Source organism: Apteryx mantelli, chromosome 8, assembly GCF_036417845.1.
Source record: "Apteryx mantelli isolate bAptMan1 chromosome 8, bAptMan1.hap1, whole genome shotgun sequence".
Lineage (NCBI taxonomy): Eukaryota > Metazoa > Chordata > Aves > Apterygiformes > Apterygidae > Apteryx > Apteryx mantelli.
Window position 1 is genome coordinate 27,387,261 of NC_089985.1, and position 19,434 is coordinate 27,406,694.

General features: G+C 36.7%; 1 protein-coding gene across 13 annotated transcripts in view; it reads right to left on the reverse strand.

Annotated features, from left to right (window-relative positions):
• Positions 1-19,434, reverse strand: part of ADGRL2 (adhesion G protein-coupled receptor L2) — a 392,431-nt gene that overhangs the window by 10,296 nt on the left and 362,701 nt on the right. For all 13 annotated transcript variants that reach the window (XM_013961433.2, XM_013961430.2, XM_013961432.2 and 10 more), the window contains 8 exons: positions 18,613-18,735; positions 18,136-18,341; positions 16,877-17,050; positions 15,661-15,870; positions 14,364-14,584; positions 13,000-13,066; positions 4,312-4,403; positions 2,257-2,425 (listed from right to left, as the gene is read on the reverse strand). In XM_013961433.2, the coding sequence (XP_013816887.1) occupies positions 2,257-2,425; positions 4,312-4,403; positions 13,000-13,066; positions 14,364-14,584; positions 15,661-15,870; positions 16,877-17,050; positions 18,136-18,341; positions 18,613-18,735 (1,262 nt within the window). The remainder of the gene's footprint in view (positions 1-2,256; positions 2,426-4,311; positions 4,404-12,999; positions 13,067-14,363; positions 14,585-15,660; positions 15,871-16,876; positions 17,051-18,135; positions 18,342-18,612; positions 18,736-19,434) is intronic.

Sequence of the window (19,434 nt, forward strand, 5' to 3'; positions counted from 1 at the left end):
TAAAAAATGAAAACAGAAATGGACACATATAGAATTATAATCTTTAACTTTGTATTCTGAAGAATATAAATCCACGTATATCATCACTAGATGGTATAACACCTAAGAAAATACATTCCTGAACATTAATGGATATTAAATGCTCTGAAACACTATATAATAGAGACAATAGCAATCAAAACTGTATTTTCACCCAAATACCACCCTCCAGGGCTGGTTTTGCCTAATGCCTATATTGCTGTGAATGTACATTATCTGTCAGTACTGCGCATTCCACTGTCATTATTTCTAAATTATAGCTTGTTGGAAACTGATGGAAGCAACAGCACTATCATCTTGTCAGAACTGGAAACATAATAGTTTTCACTTTCACAAATCTATTTCTCTGTTCAATTTAGTGACCAACTAGTAACAACAGAATAAAAAGACTACATTAGCTATGCAGACAGAGGATAGGATGATATCTAGTGAAAGGCACTGAAACTTAGAAATCTTAAATGGCAGCTTTAACATTCTTTCAGGTATAAATCTTATTGCTGTAGGTTATGCTTTTCACACTTGACTGGTATTTTAATATTACTTTTTGCTGACTTCACTTAATATTTGAAAACAATGCACAACTGTAAAAGGAAATAAAAAAAGAAACTGTTTTTGGTTTTCAAGCCCAGTACAAGTGGTAAAAAGGGCAACATTATACGAAACCCTAATCTAGAAAATATTTGCATTTTGAGAATGTTTGCATTTTCTTCCCCCTCTTCTTTTCTTACACTCAATCTCCTCTCTAAGTGTGCTTTTGTTCTCTAAAAATGAAAGGAGTGCCATGTTCAGCTTGATAAAATTCTATCTTCCAGATCTTTTCCTGAAATATGTATGAATGCCATTGTCTACACCAAATTTATAGACACTGATACTGTTAGAGCTGGTACAGTTCAGAACATGCAAGAATATGATTTTGCACTTACATAGCAACCCTTTATCCTGTGGTCTCAAACCACATTATAAATATCAGTTAATTATGTCTCTGGTGAGCTAATTATAATGGGAGTTAATAATTGCTAGGTCTCCAGCCTAACACTGGTAAAAATGTTTAGAAAATAAATATTGCAAATTGGGTATTTCCAAATTGGGGATTTTTTGCATTTTTTTCTTAAGGTTTTCCGTGGAGTTTTTTGACATTTACCCTTCCTCTCTCCTCTCAATTCTTGTTTGCTTTCATTTGCCATGCCTTCTAACGCAGACTATGAGCTTTTTTTCTTTTATCCTTCACTAAAACACCTCTAAAGTATTCATGGAAGAAGCCTCCATTCTCAGTCTGTGAAAGAGAAGGGTGCGAGAAATCCTGAGAGAATTCCCTCCTGCTGTGACTTTCACTTCCTTCTTCTCTGTTTGTCCCTCTTGTCCCTACAAAATTTCCCTTCTCTGCAGCAGATCTGCTCCTTCTGGACCCCGTTGCTCCCACCAGGCGAAGGGGAGCAGAGCGCATCCCCCTAACCAGCACCGTGGGCAAGGCTGCATTTCCTCCTTCCAGGGGCTCCCGGTTTCCCCAATTTAGAGAAGGTAGCTGTGGGACGGCTGGGTGAGGCAAACTTGAAAAAAGCAGAAACACTGGCATCTTGGGAGAACTCTCCCCATTAGCAGCTGCTTAGCACTAATGACTTCTTTTTTCTAAGGTGTGTTGAAGTTCTTAATGAAATTAATTTTTAGATCTCTCTTAATTTGGTAATGAACAAGCTCTCTATCACAATCCCTGCCTATCACCCTTAGGTGATGTGGCAGCTTAATGGGATCTCAAGAGAGGCCCTCTACCGTGATCTGAAAAGAGAGAGAGTTTCTAGGCTGAGATGCAGTGATGTTGTAAATGATGCTTTGTTTGCAGCACTGTAATGCAGGCGGGATTTGTTTTGTGAGCGCGTAAAGGACTTTTGGCTATAAATCCAAAATCACATATACTGCATTACCAGTGTTAAGCAGTACATTTTCTATAACAAGTTTCTTCCCCAAACTGCAAAACTTTTAAGCAAATGTCAAGCCCAGATACGAAATTCTACATCCAATTTGAACCCGCCCAGGCCACAGAGCAGTTAAATGACTTCCACAAGCAGACAGCAAAAATTGTTTTAGAATCCTAGTCCCTTCCTCAAGCTACTTTAAAATACTCCTTTTCTTGAAAATGGCATTTTTTTTCTATTTTTGAAGAAATGTATGTGGCTATTTTGAGGGGTTAGGGAGCACGTGTATATGTTTTCAGTAACTTACTTTCTTTTGTAGGGCACAATGAAAGATGAAAATAAACATTCCTTGGAAAGCATTAAATACTGTGAAGAGATACGTCATCACAACAGTCCCCTCATTGATAAACAGCAGGCCAAATGACCATGTTAGGCCAAGAAGACACAGGAGAGCAAATGCACCCAGGACCCAGGATCTGTAAAAGAAAATTAATTTTAGTAACTTTACTTACAAAAATGCATGTCACCAAATCCAATATTAACATTTCAGTTCCTGCAGTTGACTTTTACTAGGTTCACATTCAAATGTAAAAATTTCTTGGCTTTAACCTTTTATCTACTAAAGAAAGAACAATTCCATTTGGTACTTTTAGTCTCCAGTGAAAACAGCAAGAGTAGATATGACCTTTTTCTTTCTCAAGAACTGCACGGGATGTCAAAACTATTTTGAAACGCAGAAGTATAGCACAAGCCCCAGCTACTCCATTGCTTTATCTGCTTTTGTAAAAGAGATTGATAAATCTGGCTTAACCACTAATCACACCATAGATTTTAAGCAGTGGTGCTGCCATATAACACCAAATAATGTAATACAAATGCACAAAGGTTAAACAGCAGATTAAAAGCCTAGAGCCCAAATCTTTAATGCTCTGATAAACTCAGCTAAACTGAAGCTAGATGATCTAACTTCCGCATGAAGAAACCCTGCTGAAATGTGACAAAAATATGGATATTGCTCTAAAGAATAAAGTCTAAAAAAGATTCCATCATGAATAGTTTAAGGAAAAGGAATTGTAGAGAACGGCACAGGATGAAAGGGAAAGGGAATTTAGTCAGTGAATTCCACATCTAACTAATGATCTTACTTGATAAATGGCTTATTATCTTCATAGCTAGAAAGCATCATAAGCAGAAAAGAGAAACAAAATTATTAGACAGAATTGAAACAGAAATTAATAAGAGCATTTTTAATTGTCTATAAAAATTAGTCAAAGTTAGGAAATTCAAAATGCAGAGGCAAGCAATTTAAAATTATAAAGGCATATAATATTTAAAAATACTTTAGCAAATCAGATATCTCAAAACTAGTTAATTAAAATTAAGGGCAATCCACAATATTGACCGAGTTTGTAAAGTTAAAAATCATGCTAGAAGTTTGTTAATGTAGGGTTCTATCTTACCCAGGTAAGTCCGTATTATAGTAGCCATCACAAACACGGTAATTACTGGTGTGGATGAGAAGACAGAAAGAGGAAAAGGAAGAAAAGAGAGAGATGCTAAAGATTAGCTCTCTCTCTCTCATCATGCAACATGCAGTGAAGCTGCTACTGACCTATCTATAACATCTAGTTCATAATGCTAGCCTTACTGGAAGTCTCCCTTTGCCATTTCAGCGTTCAAAGTATATCTGTAAGACCCTTTCACATCCAACCCGTAGAGATCTAAAGTTGCACCATCCCTTCAGTGTTGATAACAAAAACCTTCAGTACAACATAAAGCTAAATACAATACACTAAAAGACTAGCTAAAGAAGCAAGAGCTGTCAAAGTCTTTTTAATTACATAACACTTGTCTTATTCTGCAAAAGGGATACTGCAGTACAGCACCAAGACAAAGTAAACATTTGTTAAATTAACACAAAAACAGCAGATAATCTTCAAGTTAACAATAATAATAGAGTCAATTCTCTTGGGAGAACAGGATTACGAGTAGAAACTGCTCAGAATCCCTAAATCAAAAAGTCATTTAACAAAACAAACTTAATATAATCATCTCAGCCATGCAAACAGGAACATCATTTTTGAACTGCATTTTAAATGCAAATGAAATTACTACAGTGCTGTGGCATTTCCGTGAAACAGTTTCTTGGCACTAGTTCCAGGCTGAAATTATCTAATTTTGACCAATGTTTGTGACATTGTGGCAACAATGTGACGAAAGCAGGATTGGTTCTGTTTGCTCCTAATTGACATCTGCAGTTGCTGGGAGACAAAGGCATGTGTTCCTAATGGAGAGTAGCTTTCAATCAGTTCAGCAATCAGAAAATAATCATAGTTCTCATACTTGAACACAAAGCACTTACTTAATGTTTTCCAACCTGCTAGAGTCTGGTTTCAAAGTGTTTGAGTGCTTCACCATTTTGCACAATGTGATCACCAAGAAGATAAGATTCAGCTGTCAAAACAGATAAGAACGAAATTAAACTACTGCAAGTAATAGGTTGAATAATGATGATGTTACAGACTAAACAAAAACCCACAGTTTATTTTCAAATATGTAGTGAAACTGGGTAACTTTTATCAGTCAGTTTGTAAGTGGTGATTGCAAATACAGGTGAGGGGCAAAAATGTTAAAAATCCTTGTTTTACTTAATTTTCCTAAACTGACTATATTATGCTGAAGCAGCCATATTTTGCTTGTGTCCAACACTTGCCACCATCACTCTGGCTCTGCTTTCTGCATGTTGCTCTCAGTTGCTCTCAACCCCTGTTCACCTCTGCCTATCCGTTCTGGTCCTGTTCCCCATCTCACTGGCTTTTTCCAAGGGCTACAGTTACCCTTAACGTTTAGCTGCCTTTGTATCATCCTATGCTTCTGGAATGTTTTTCTCCTTTGCTGGTTTCCTCCCTTTCTTTTTTTAATTCCCCTTGGTTCCCACAAATTCCGTCTTGAAACATCTGAAAAATCTTGAAAACCTGGTCTTGAAAATAGCTTAAATGTAACCATAGAAAAATAAAATAAAAGGGAAAGAAAAGAAACACAAAGATGTAGCAAATGCATCAAACTTAACAGCGGCATACATATATGCTCTGGGTGCACCCTCTTACTGCCTCCATTCCTTTTGTAGTCTGGATTTTACTGCAGTGAGACTGCATGCCATTTGAAGGAAAGGACTATGCCATCTTATTCTTGTTGTGTCATTCATACAGATAACCCAGGGGAAAATACTGAAAGGTAATTTTTTATAGTTTTCATATTGTGAAACAGAATCACAGATAGCAATGATATTAGGTGCCTTTCTCCCATTGATTTCAAAGCACGTGAAGAACATAGGTAAGCCAAACGTAAAGATGACTGCACAATATGCTTGAAAAGATGTGTACGGTTCATTGGAATAATTAGTGTGTGCTCTCTTATATCATGGAAACAACTCAGATATAATTATATAGTTGAAAATGCTAAGAGCTATGAGAGCTGTGCCCATTCATGGAGAAGAGATCCATCCTTATCCACTGGTACAGTGGTCCACAAGAAAACCCTAAACTTAACTAACAGAAGCTGGGAGAATATGCTGGGAGAATATCCTTATAATATACATATTAGATAGATAAGGATTATAATCCATTCTTATAATCTTCCCGACATATCTGAAATCTATTACTGAAGAATGATCAAGCCCGTCTCCTATTTTGGGGAGCCTGTGGTTTGAGACAGCATCGAACTCCTCAGATCTTCTGTAACACTGGGGATACTAGTTCATACTAGAGATGTTCCTAGAGCTGTATCACAATGGTCAGAAATATCACTCAAAACCCAATAAAGATAAGGTTGTAACAACTTAAAAAAGAGGAGTGCTTTGAAGGCTCTGATGATAGACTGTTAACAAAGAAGACATATACTAGAGAAATAATTCCTACAGCTAAGGGCAACAAACTTATCACTGCTGCTGCTGTCTCAAAATCGAGATGGATATTATGTACCATAATGCAGTTCTTAACACCACATCAGAGTTGGTCAGCTTTTTGAGCTCAGAAGCGAAATATTTTTACAATTGTACCTTGCGATTAATGTAAAAGGTGTGTACAATATAAATAAAAATAAGCTTTTAGAATTCTCCTCTGTGTGTGTTTTAAGAACTGATAGAAAATACTTCACCTTTAAGTGTAAATATAGGCATGGCATAGGTAAGCAAATTTTCATTGCTGCAAAATGTGACAGATGTGTCATATCTTGTGACCCTGCTGATTAGCTTTTATGATCCTTATGGGTAATGACCAAGCAGTTGAGAAATACTTCATTATATCATTGTGATCATTTTGTTCCTCTTATTGAGGTTTCCACTGTACTGTGTAAGGTATGTAGGTGAGAAAACAAGTTGCTTCTCTCTGTCCTTTGCATCGGAACAGGACTTGGGTTCTGCATATGATCTGGCTCCCAGTTCTATGCCTTTTCATGCAAAGATTTTGTTCTTCTATGCTTATAAATGTTTCTTGTGCATTGTGACAGCTGACATAGTCTGAACAACTTCAGCTCACCTGAAAAATGCAGCTTTGATTTACTTTTTGTGGAAACAAACAGGGTAAGAGCTAAGAGACATGCCCCATGCCAATCTCAACATGTAAATCAACTTTGGCTGCAACCTACGTAACTGGGAGTGCACAATCCAAATCAGAATACTATTTACAGCACAGCTGGAAGCTAATCCTTGCTTAAGTAGCTACCCTAGAGTATCCTGTATTGTACCAGCAACATCATTCTTTGATCAAAAACTTATAGGCATGGCTTAGCCCATAAAGGACTGCCTTACAAAAGGAGAGGGTTTTATCCTCCAATTTCTTGTACAATTGAAGGGCTGGCTTGATATATAAGAAACAAAAGCTTGTTTCCTTCAGTGACATGCAAGGAGACGTGGCCCTGCCCTAGAGCCTGAGCCAAGCTCCAGCATATTCAGAAGGTTTTATGTAAATACTCTGCTCTCTCTGCATGTTTGTCCTTGTTGGATTAGGGAATAACTGTACATAACAGATTCTTAATAGACACTTTAATTCTAATTTAGGAAACAGAACACCAAAGCAGACCACTGAAATAATAATGCTGTATCATGGTAGCAGAAGAAGACCTTCTAAGAAAAGAAAAACAAAAACAAAAGCAAATTATTGTACTTTGAAGGCAAAGTAACTATGACAACAGAACATATGATGCTTGTTTCTCCATCACTGCGAAATACTGCATAGTTTTCAGTTTCAGCAGTCAAAGACCATCGTTTGCCACTCGTTCAAACACACCGGCATCTCTGTTAAACACTGTGTCATTATCAAAAGCCTATTCTGCCTGCTTACAAAAACTGTAACCAAACCTTTCTGCAGATGCATTCACTTTTGGCTTCCGCACTGCTCTTCCTCTAGAAATTGATTGTTTTGGAGGAACCCATGAGCTAAAGACTTTTGGGCATCCTGCCATTTTATTACACAAGACACTAAGCAGTGAGGGAAGGGAACTTGTTGGAGAATAATTACTTTTAGAAGAAAAGGCTAAATTATTTTCTCAGTGAGAAATATGTGTGGGGAGAAGTCTGTACAGGAAGGAAACATCCTTAGTATTTTTGCATTCATGTGCATTAACTCTGTAAATGGAAAAACTTTTTCACCACAAGGACTGCCAAACAGTGAAGCAGGTTGCCCAGAGAGGCTGCGCAGTCTCCATCCTTAGAAGTTTCCAAGATCCATCTGGATAAAGCCCTGAGCAACCTGGTCTGAGCAGGAGGTTGGACTAGAGACCTCCTGAAATCCCTTCCAGATTATTTTGTGATTCTGCGATGACTGAACTGTTACTAATCCAAGGAAATTAATCTGCAGGTATTTGCCAACATTGATGGACCTCCTGAGTAGGACACCTTTCTTTGTTCAGTACAAACGCACAAGAGTCAATGGCACCAAAGTCACATAAAGGTCCAGGTGAATGGCAAGATGGGCTTCCAGAAGCAACCTGGGAGGAAATAAATGGGCCTCTGACAACAAACTAGTCTAACCAAACACAGTGCCTTCTGCTTCCCCAGGAGTATCACAATGCCCAGAGCTTTTCACATGCCCAAAGAAGGCCCAATGGCATGAGCAATACAGCTAATAGGGTGACTCAAAGAGCCATGCTGAATTTTAGCAGTCTTGTTTTCAAAAAAGCACAGGATAAACTACAACTTTTGAGTTTTGATTTCCTGCTACTCTGAAAATATAGCTCTCAAAGGAAGTCCACTTGCTGCCCCAACAATTTTGTATCTTTTTTGTAAGAAATAGTAAATACCATAATCTAATCTCAAATGCAAATCTTGTTTCTCTCCTTCCCCATCATTATGCTTGGCTCTTAGGGCTCAGATACGGTGCTGGAAGCTTACGCATTGCCTACAGCTCCTCCACTCTACTTGCCATATGCTGGCCGCTGGAAGAGCCCTGTTAGATGGGCACAACTGCACAGGGCATATTTCCCCCTTCTCGGTGGTCTTATGATTTTCTCACCCCATCATATAAGATAACGGACTAGTGACAGGCTAGTCCTCATCCTGACCTGGGCTGCATCTATCCCAGATGAACCGAAATCTGCATCTGAACATCACTGGCTACTTCAGTGCTAAATAGACTATACAAATGCACCCTGTAAACACACATAATGGCTGCGGCATATACATTGCAAACAGTCCTGGAGCCCTAATCTTGGTAAAGTCAGTAAAACCTTATTCATGCTTCCCTTCTGAAAATCAAGCCAGCCCTCTTCAGAAGTGTAAAAATAGTAATTTAGGAGTCAGTCAGGCACCACATTAGGATTTGACCATTCTGCTGTGATGCTGAGAGTGACAGAACACACAGCTACAGCAGCTGGAGCTGTAATGTGCAAGCACTTTAAAACATGAGCTGGTAAGAATAATCAAAAACTTGGATGATAGTATTTCATAAATGTCTATACTAGTTTCTTGCTCTAATTTCTAAAATACGTTAACCACTATGAGAGACAAGATACTGGATTACATAGAGAACCAGTTTAATCTATGCTCTAATTTTAGAAATATATGTAAAAGTAAAAAAAAAAAAAAAAAATTATAGCACTTTTAAAAATATCAGTTCCTACATATCTCTTCAAATGACAAGTATAATTGGATAGAACTGAGGGAAAGAAAGACAGTTAGGTACATATTAAAAGAATTAAAATGTCACTACTTTAAAATATAAAATTTGAAGAATTTTTATGGTAGTAATCGAGTTCACCACGCTGGAAGCTGATGCTTATTTCATATCCAACATGCACAATGCCATTTCTGGTCTGGAAAACCAGCAGGTACTGGACATGAAACATGGTACAGGATGGAATTTTGTCCCTCTGGCAGCTGCAGCCAATAAAATTTTGGTGGAGGGAATGTCTTCAAGTCAATTAACTTTAAAAAAAAAGTGGATGTGATAACCTGCACAGAAGACTAATGGACTGGAATTAGTCCCAGGTAAAATGGATTAGTGGCCAGATAAAGCTAGATTTTGCAATAATTATGACAAATTTTCCCCTATGAGCAATAGATAAATACCATTTATCAGGTGTCTACTATAAAAAGATACTTTTATGTTATTTGTATGCATAAGCTATTTATATATGTCTATTTTTATATGTGAAGCTAGATATGTGTGCATATGTGTATGTATACATCCACTGACTTTGGTGAAGTAACACCTCAGTCTGGGTGAAAAAGAAAACTATCTTTCCTATGTCAATGAAACAGAACATTCCAGGAATTTTTGTTTAAATGACCTTTGCTAGCCTAACACATTGGCTCCATCTGTGAGGAACCAACTCCAGCTGTTTTGGCTGAACAAAGAGCAAACCAACTTCCCCCATTTCTTGGATATGAATGAACATGGATCTACACAGAAGTCAAAATATTCAGGTTTTTCTGACCACAGATTACAGGAGTGTCCTGTTTGTTTTATAGCCATCAACCTGCTCAGTTGAATCACGTCCGCCTGAGCTTAGCAGCTTAAAATTCATTGCACACAGCCTGCAGTGCTGACATGGATATGATAAGACAGAAGAACAGAAACACCACTCTGAAGTAACCTAGCTGAACTGCACATGTTCTGACCCTTTTTGAACTCCCCGGAGCTTTTGTTACCTGGCAAATGCAGCTCTAAAACTGCTCTTGTATCTCCAGATCTTTGCTCTTAGCCATGCAGAAGCCTATTTCTCCCTGGGACTGGCAGCGAGAGAGGTGCTCTCTGAAGAAGGCTTCTAAATGAGTGCGCAAGCTGAACTCTTACTGAACTGAATTAATTATTAAAGATGCAGATGGAGCTGTCCAAATGATAAGAACAGCTCCTGATGTGTCATGATCCAAGCTTTCATTAAACCATTTCAGGCATACTAATGGTTTCCCACCGCTCATTACTTACATGCTCTTTTCGCATAGATATAATAACCCTGGTGCCCAAAGGCATGACAGGCTATAGAAATAGTGAAGTTGAAAGTTCCTCAGAAGACAGTCTTCCTTCATGCTTTCCCCTCCTCACCTCCCACCCTCATCCTGTGCAAAACTGTATACAGACATGAGTGCAAACAGCTATAAACTTGGAGAAATTTCATAAATTAAAGTAGTAAGCAATATTGTCAGAAAAGACTTTGTATATATTTTAACAGTACCGTTAAAATGAGAAGCAGAAGAATGATTTGATCAACATGTTAAAAGGTTTACTAAGGTGAAATTCTTACATGCTACTGATGCAAAGGATGCTACACTACAAACATGGCTCTTCTCTGGTTACACTGCACACAACATATTATTTTTCAGCCATTACACTCCTCACACTTCTTCCTGCACTCTCTCTTGCTTTCTCAGTTGGGACGATTAGAGGGCAAAGCAATTGCTAGAGAAGAATTACTCCCAGGAACTGTGCTGTGATTGCTACCTGCTGTTTCATATTTTTGAAGTTGGGAATACTGCTCCCAAAAGCCTTTTGCGTCTCAGCCTAAATGATTTACTGGAGGATAATAATGTCATGGCCAGTAAATAATAGTGAACTATGTCTGTACATGGTCAATATGATTAAATGTCCTTCACCTCTATTCTCACTCTGACCTGGTTGTGAGGAAGTGAAAAAGCCATCAGCAATGCCCAAAGCTTCCTGTATTAAACATTATTTTAAAGCAAGAGAGAGAAATAGAGGTGACTTAGCAAAATACTCACAGTAACAATAAAAAAGCCAGACACAAAAAGCAAAATTATCACCACACAAGCAGACTTGAGGTGAGTAACGCAACTATTGTGACCTCGAACTTGGAACAATTTTCTAGCAATGATTACAACAACTGACAGAAACAGCTTTATGTGCTGAAAAATATCACCTATCATATTGAAAATATTAAGTATATCTTTTGATTGTAATTGTAGGTTTAATTAAAAAAACCCCTTCACTCTTAGACTTGAATTAATTGCAAATATATTTAGAATAAACTCTGTATAACTCTGATGGTCTAGACATGTATCTTGCAAAGACTATAATCTTTCTAATTCAATAGATACACACGTAAGTTTTGGCACCTAAACCTATTTCTTTGAAAACATGCCTACAAATTGAAACAATTGCTACACTGCACAACTATCTTTTCTTAAGTAACTATTTAAGGGTTAAAAACAGTTCTTCATATAAACAGAGTAAAACTGACACTGATAAACTTATTTTAAACAAACACACAGATAAGCTTATTTCATTATCTGAAGATACCAGGAGGGAATAAATTACCTATGAAAGATTGGTCACATACTTCTATAGAAATTTCCAGAATCATATAGTATCAGTTTATTTTTACACGGAGAAGTAATGTAAATTATAACCTACAAAATATGTGTTTAAATAGCAAGTCTGGCATGTACATCTATAAAAGTCAGAAATTTTAGAATTATGCCTGACAGTTGTTCTTAAGGCTGAAAAAAATAGTAATGACAAAATGCAATTTCTGAATTTGGAGAAAGGGGGTTGAACTTAACTTCTGTTGCTTTTCACAAACGTACTGTTGTGTAAAGGCAAGGGTACGGGTAATTCCTTAAACTTTCAAAAGCATAAAAATAAATGCATCCTTCCAAACTATCAGAAGTTAGAAAAAAGATCTCTGTGTATCCAGGTTATGTCCCTAGCACCAGCCTTCTCAAATATTTCTCAAGCACAGCCAGGCTTTAAAAATCTTGAACTAGCAGAGAAAGCTAAGTTGAACCAAAAAGCACATTTTGCATTCAGTTTCCTTCCAAATTATTTTGTTGTAGAGCGTCAGTATTATCAGTCGGAAATAACAGGGACATGTTTTTTCCCTGGGCTGACTGGAGCAATGCTGGGAGAATTGATAATGGATGTAAGAATACAACATTCAATCTTAAATGGACAATGCGGCACAGACTTGTGGGTGTATACATGGGTGCATATGTACACAACAAATTAACTCAACAGATTGGAAGAATGTGTGTAAGCTTTCTACTGATTGCACAATACTTTATTATTTATACTAAAACATATGAACTTGTATGTCTAACATACATTACAAGTAGCATAAATACATATAGAAGTAGTCACAAAAAATGTGCATATGCAAATATACATACAAGTACTGTACAAGTACACTGAAATATAAAATTTACTTAATTATCCAATGCATTTGAACACTCTTTTGAGAAGTTCCAGTATATTAGATAATTAGCAGTTAAATTTCTGGAACATGTGCAATAGTGGCTCCTTTAAAAAACCTGTTTTTAGCACTTTATTGATTTTTCATATGACTACACATGTCGATATGACCTTCAGAGTTCAAAGCATTAGGAAAAAAATGACTATGCTGAAGCACCACCACAGCTTTGACAGTTAATCATTTAGTCAGTACACCTTAAAGATTTCTAAACATTTTCATGACCATTGCTCACGCTACAAATTGTATATAAGTATTTTCATGAAATGTCCTGCAAATAAGGATTTAATCTTTTTATAACTTTGCTGTAAGGCAACCTAGAATGAAAGAAAAAAAACGAAGTTCTTACCAGAATAATAAAGGTAACAGGCCCAATGAAACTCCAGATAAAATAGTTATCTACATGGAGCCAGCAACTATGGTAGAAAAAAAGAGAATGGAAGGTGAATAATTGCATTGTGTCCTTAGTTCCATAAATGCAAAGTGCAAAAATATTTCTTAAACTAACATTTCTTTAGTAAACAATGATAAACAGTACACAGTACCACTTAATCATGGACAATTTTTCCTAACCTGCAACTCTTCTGCTGAGTCCTGTTTAATAATACTACGGATCTTGAAAATACATCATCAGGAATAGCTAACGTATAAGACGAAATAAAAACAAAACAAGCTCTTTCTCCTTTCAGTCAGAAGGTTCAGTCACAGCTATTGCCATGGATTAATGAACCTAAAATCAGTAGATACATTATTTTTCACAGGTTTTCCCTGCAATCTTCAGAATCTGCTTTTAACTTTATATCATATGCAAAGTGCTTATCCCTGAGGAACACCATACAGAAAATGTTCAGATGCCATGTTTTGCAGAAAAACAATATGGTTTAAATAAAATGCCCCAATTGGGAGTTGAACAGTAGAGAAAGAATACACATGATACCGGACCAAATGATGCGTAAACTTATTAGGGCTGACTTCACTTAGTGATTCGTTTTTCGTACACCCCAGTTCCCTGCTGAATCGCTTTTATTTGTCTTTCATCAGTAGCAAAATCAAGCCGCTTTCTTGTAGTCAACAGTATCTTCCCATTCTGTAACTAATTTCATCAAAGGACAAAGTAAACAGTATTGGAAGGCAAATTCATGCCTCCAGCAACTCAAATCCTCAGAAACGTCCTCTGTCTACCTTATGTCACTTTCTATATATATCTGTATCTTTATATATAAAAGACAGTGGCTAATTTTAATCCTGCTCTACTCGCCTGATAAAATATTATCAAAGTGAAACATACGGGTTAGAATATTGTACTGCCATAATTCAGGATGAGAGTTAGCTAGAGGGCCAGTTGAACAAAGAGATCTAATGAAGCATTAGCTTAAAACTGGGTGGTTAAGCCTGTCAGATACTTTAAGTTGAGACGAATTTTTACTTAATATCCATTTGAGGCCAAAAAGTTATTTACTTTTTCAATTTGTTTCAGGTCAATCTTTTGTGTTAAAAGAAAGACCATAATTTAGAATTGGTCTCTCTAGAGAACAAATCCTCTGAACCTAGAGAATTACAAAAGACTTGATTGTAATTTGTGCACAGCATCGCCATTCTCTTACCAGTAAAGCTTTCAGATGGTATTTTAGTCTGTCAGGGACCCTCTGACAGCTAACAGGCTTTAAAAAATTATTCACTTGAAAAACACTCAGGTCACTTGCAATTACTTACGCTTTCTCTGTTCCATAGCTCTTATAGTCAATAGCTGCTGAGACACCAACTACGGTAGCAGGGAAGAGGTAGCCAGCAACATAATAGTATTTCTTCCTAGAATATTCACTTTCAAATACTTCTACTAACATAAGATAAAGCTGCACTCCTTCTAGACACATCCAGGCAAAGGCTGCCAGGAAGAAAAAGTGTAAGAGGCCTGCAAATATCGGACATGCAATCTGCAAAGAAACAGAATGAGGAAAAAATAAACCACAAAATCTTCACATCATTACGTCTCGAATTAAATAACATACAATAGAACAGCATATATTTCTATCAGATATCCTTCACAAGTCCAGGAACATTTTCACTATCTGAAAATATGTACTAAATATTTGCAAATACTAATGTATTGACAGGAGCTGCAGAAAGTATATTCAGCTAACATGCACAGGTGAAAATATGGAAACCTAGCCTCCCCCCAACCTTTATTTATAGAGTAGACTATTCAATTTTACAAGTAATCCTTTAATTTTGAAATTGATATGGTATTAGGACTTACAGTTTAGATAATCTGAGACGTAACAGTTGGTTTTAGATGCATAATGTAATACTGCTTCTTTAAAATTACCAAGCAGCCAGCAAAATTTTTTTCTGCTTTAATATCAAATTCTGTATTTTAGAAGTTTATAATGTCATACCAGAAACCAATATAGATTTTCTCCTCTTTGGCCGAATGCTGGATGAAACTCTACCAAATTATTAAATTTCAAGTCAATCACTTCTGAATGACACAATTAATTTCAACAATACTGCCAAAAAAGTGCATGAGTGTGCAGTGCAAAAAATGGGTAAATATATTAATAAGGCTCTGTGTGTACATGTGTGTGCACATGTATTTGTGTATATACATATAAAAAGAATGCCAATAGCTGTTGAGATATATATGACTATACAGAGAGAATATATATATAATGTATATCTTTTTAGTATGTCAACATTTAATTTCAGCTCCTCTTTCAGAAGTTTAAACCACCTGCTTCATTAATAGCTGGTGTTTCTCAACTGAAAATGAAACACTGCTGTAAGTGGGAAATTAAGGCCACAGTAATATTTTTGTTGAATGTAAATACTATTTATGAGCATGTCTATCTTATTTTCTCATAGCGCTAAATATCATGAGATATTTTCTCATTTTATTTTAGCCTTGCTGTGTCAGAACACTGAAAACTTGGCAGTTTGTTGTGTTTTAATTCAAATCTATTCTAAATAGTCAGTTCAGAGAACAAGATCAGGACACACACAGAAGACTTACCTTGTACTCTGTCTTATCGATGCCTATTAGGAAAATGAACTCAGCAATGAATAGGTTGATACAAAGGTTCTTGTGAATAGTATTACGATCACTTTGTAGGCCACGGAAAAAACAGAATGTGAAGATGCAGATGGCCAGGCAAACAAGAGAGATGACAATTCCCACCCAGGTGATGACAGTGAGGAGCAATTCGTGCACTCCATCTTTGTACTAGAAATAATCAAGAATGGAGAAAATTAATATGACTCTTTATGAGTATAAACAAAAATCCATTTTCACAGGTAGCATCCAGAAAAGTTACTTGCTCATTATATGAGATGGGGAAAATGTACTCCGCAATTTATCAGCCTCAGGTCAGCTTCTCAGAAGAGCAAGATTAGGGTAAGTAGAAGACCAGCAGGTCGAAGTGCGAAAGATGACTATTTTTGCCAATCAGAGAGCATTTTGACTTCTGCTACGACTGACTGTAAACTTGTTGGACAAGAACAAGTAGAGAGACATAACATTTTGAAAGTACCACTAGACTCTGATGCAAGTGAAGTGGGAGAGCTTTCACTTGGGCCTTCTTCTAAGAGTACACATTCTTTCCTACAGACCTGCAACTCCACATCGGAAAAGACGGCTAAGATTAACAATGGACACAGCAATTAGGACAAAATGCAGTATATGTTACATATCAAACTCCAGTTCTAAGATGATTCCTTCCTTCAGTTGCAACAGACTCACTCTTGTCATCTCAGTTGCTTTTTTAGTGACCTTTCAGAATACAATGGGTTTATGAAAAGCCTCATAACCTTGCAAATAGTGCATACTCTGGGCCCCTTGACATCTGGCAAGTGCTTTGACTAGACAATAAAATTTCAGAGTACAAACAGGCATTCAAAAACCCAGTAAGGTAGCTCTTTGACCTTCCTATCGTAAGGAGAGCTGGCACTTATGCTTCCAGAGAACAGCCTGCACAGGTGCCCCTACAGATAGTCTCCATCTGTAATCTGTAAAGTCTGTAGAACGGTTGTAAGGCTGGTCAGTAACTTTAAAATACGACTTGAAGAAATCTCTTGTCCTTCCTTGTCCATCTTTCATGTTATTTTGGAAATAGTGGGTAGAAGTTATAAATACTGAAGAAACATCAGAAGTTTTGGATCCTTCTAAAAAATTTAAAGTTAAATCTTAAAAGGTTTGTTTCCTGCTCATGGCTAGAAACATCATTACTTACCACAATTTCCCGATGAGCCATAAGAATTGCAAAGTTGGTTAGGTGACTGCAAGCACAGGTTGTATGAGTTCTATTCGTGTCAACCAGTTTGCAGCCTTGAGTTGACCAATATCCCATCATAGTCCTCTCTGAGTAGTTCCAGAAGGAACAATTTGCATTGAAGTAATTGTCAGGCTGGGAGATAAAAGGATAAAATAAAATGAGGATTTTACACACTAAGATGGCAATAACAATTGTTTAATATGTGTAAAGGGTAATTTAGATTAAACTTTGCATGTTTCGGACAATAAAGCTTTTCATCAGCAAAATTGTGGACTATGTTATACATGGAAGACATCTAGTTTAAAAGGGACTTTATAGTCCGAAACATTCTAAAGTGTAGTCTCAATTACTGTAGACCCATTTTTAAACAATTACAATTTCCATCTTACAATTTTATGCACTGATGGTACATTATAGCCATTTTTGTTCTCTGCAAAATTAGGACTGTGAATTTATTCTGAGGAGATTTCTCCTGTAATTGAGTATTTAAAAATATGTTCTCTTTCCTATGATTCTTACCTTTGGTCAGGCCAAAGACATGTGAACAGACATCAGGAAAAAGTTAATTCCTCAATGCCTATCTATTTTGATGAAAAACCATCAAAACAGATTTACAAAACCATGGAAAATGGGAGGAAGATCCAAACATCTTTTCTCCACGCCTATACTGATCATTTAGTTTTCCCATGTGAAACATGAAACAGAAAGGACCAACTTAAAGAGCAAAGAAATACGTGAAATAAATTATCATGCAGAAGATACATACAAATCTGAAGCATAACACACCAAAGATATCTTACTTTGTTTTTCACTGCATAAATATATTTAAACAATTTCTATAGGTTTCCAGAACTTGTCTGAAATCAATGTAAAAAGTTCAAGCATCATTTAAACTTGCCATCTCAAACAAACAAGAATCTTAACGGTTGATATTTTCTATCCTACTACTAAGGTTAGAGTTAATTTTCATTTAGAAACAAATTAGTCATTTACATTTTCATGTTGATTACTGAATTAGCTTTCATTAAGAATACACTTAAGTTCTAATAATCACTGAACCAGGCTCATTTAATTTTATGTTCACAGACTTAACTAAACTTGTGTCTTTGACCTAGTCCAACTTTTAAAATTGAAATGGAAAAAAGGTTATTTTTCTGCATTGCTTTTTTCTCGTGCTGATTTTATGACCTTCCCGTTAGTTCATTAGCGAAACTCACATCGATGTGCTCCAGAGTGAAATGCACAGGATCAGTCAGGTACACCCGGCTCGACTCCTTGTTGATGGAGGCTGCGATGACGTGGGAGTTCACCGCGATGGTACTATTCCGCCCAGCAAAGTCGCTGCCCAGCTTTATGGTTGCATTTTCCGTACTGAGAAAACGTCCCAAACTTTTGTAAATGATGAAAACCAGTTTTGCTAATCCTACAAAAGAAAAACTCCCATCATCATGCCATGAAATTCATACTCATCAGAGAGTGCAATCTGTAATCTAATGAATGGAAAATGAAGCATCAGTAAACAGAGAGGCATTCTCAGGCTATAGATTGGAAGAAAAATGCCCAGGTACCCACTACCTTTAAAAAAAAGTCACTAACAGTCTTCTTTTGTTTTGTTTTCATTTTTTAAGTAGGGGGGAGAATGCAGTTTTTATAAAACTTAATGGAGGTGTCAGTGTTAGGCGCCCAGGACTCACCGTTCCTGCTGTTCTGCTTCACGGTGCTTGCAGAGAGCTGAATCGAATTGCCGCCTTTACTGCCCTGAGGAAACTTCAAGTCCTGCACCTGGCCCTCAGTAATGAGCACTGCAACATCCAAAACTAGGCGGGCCAGAGAAAAAACAAGTGGTAAAAAGAAGGATGAAGAAAAAGTCTTTTGGCCAGATTGCAGTATGCCTGGAGATGGTATTTTCCCCCTGCCCTTTCTTTAATTTCCTCACACGGCGGTCCTTATTTGCCTCTGTAAGACAGATCTCTACTGGCATATTTCAACCACACAGACTTAGATTCTTTATATTTTAACTAAACCTAGTGCATGCTACTGAAATGACAGCCCTATAATAGTGAAAACATGACATCAAACCTTTTTTAATGTGTGCTCAAAAAACCCCTCTTAAAAATACCACAAACACAAGTGTTGCAGAGAAATGTTTATTTGGAAGCTCCGTAAACCTGTACAATATCCACTGATCTAGAGCTCTGAGTATTGATTTAGATATAATAAGGTTTTGAAACAGTCAGCAAATGAATAGCTAAATACACCTAAGCAGCATATTTAGTGAAATCAGTATTCATATCTAAAGAAGAGTCTAATATTTTTTTCTAATTCTAATTTTAAAAAAAGGTTTATAATAAGACATTTTATTTGTCCGCTAAAAAAAAGTATTTTAAAGTGAAAGCTCAGATGCAATTCATCCTTACTTAAGTTCTAATTTTATACCACATTATATGTAAAGGAGCTTTCACGGGATTACCACTGAAGGCTGGATTCTTTTGGATCTGGAAAATCACATAGGTCAG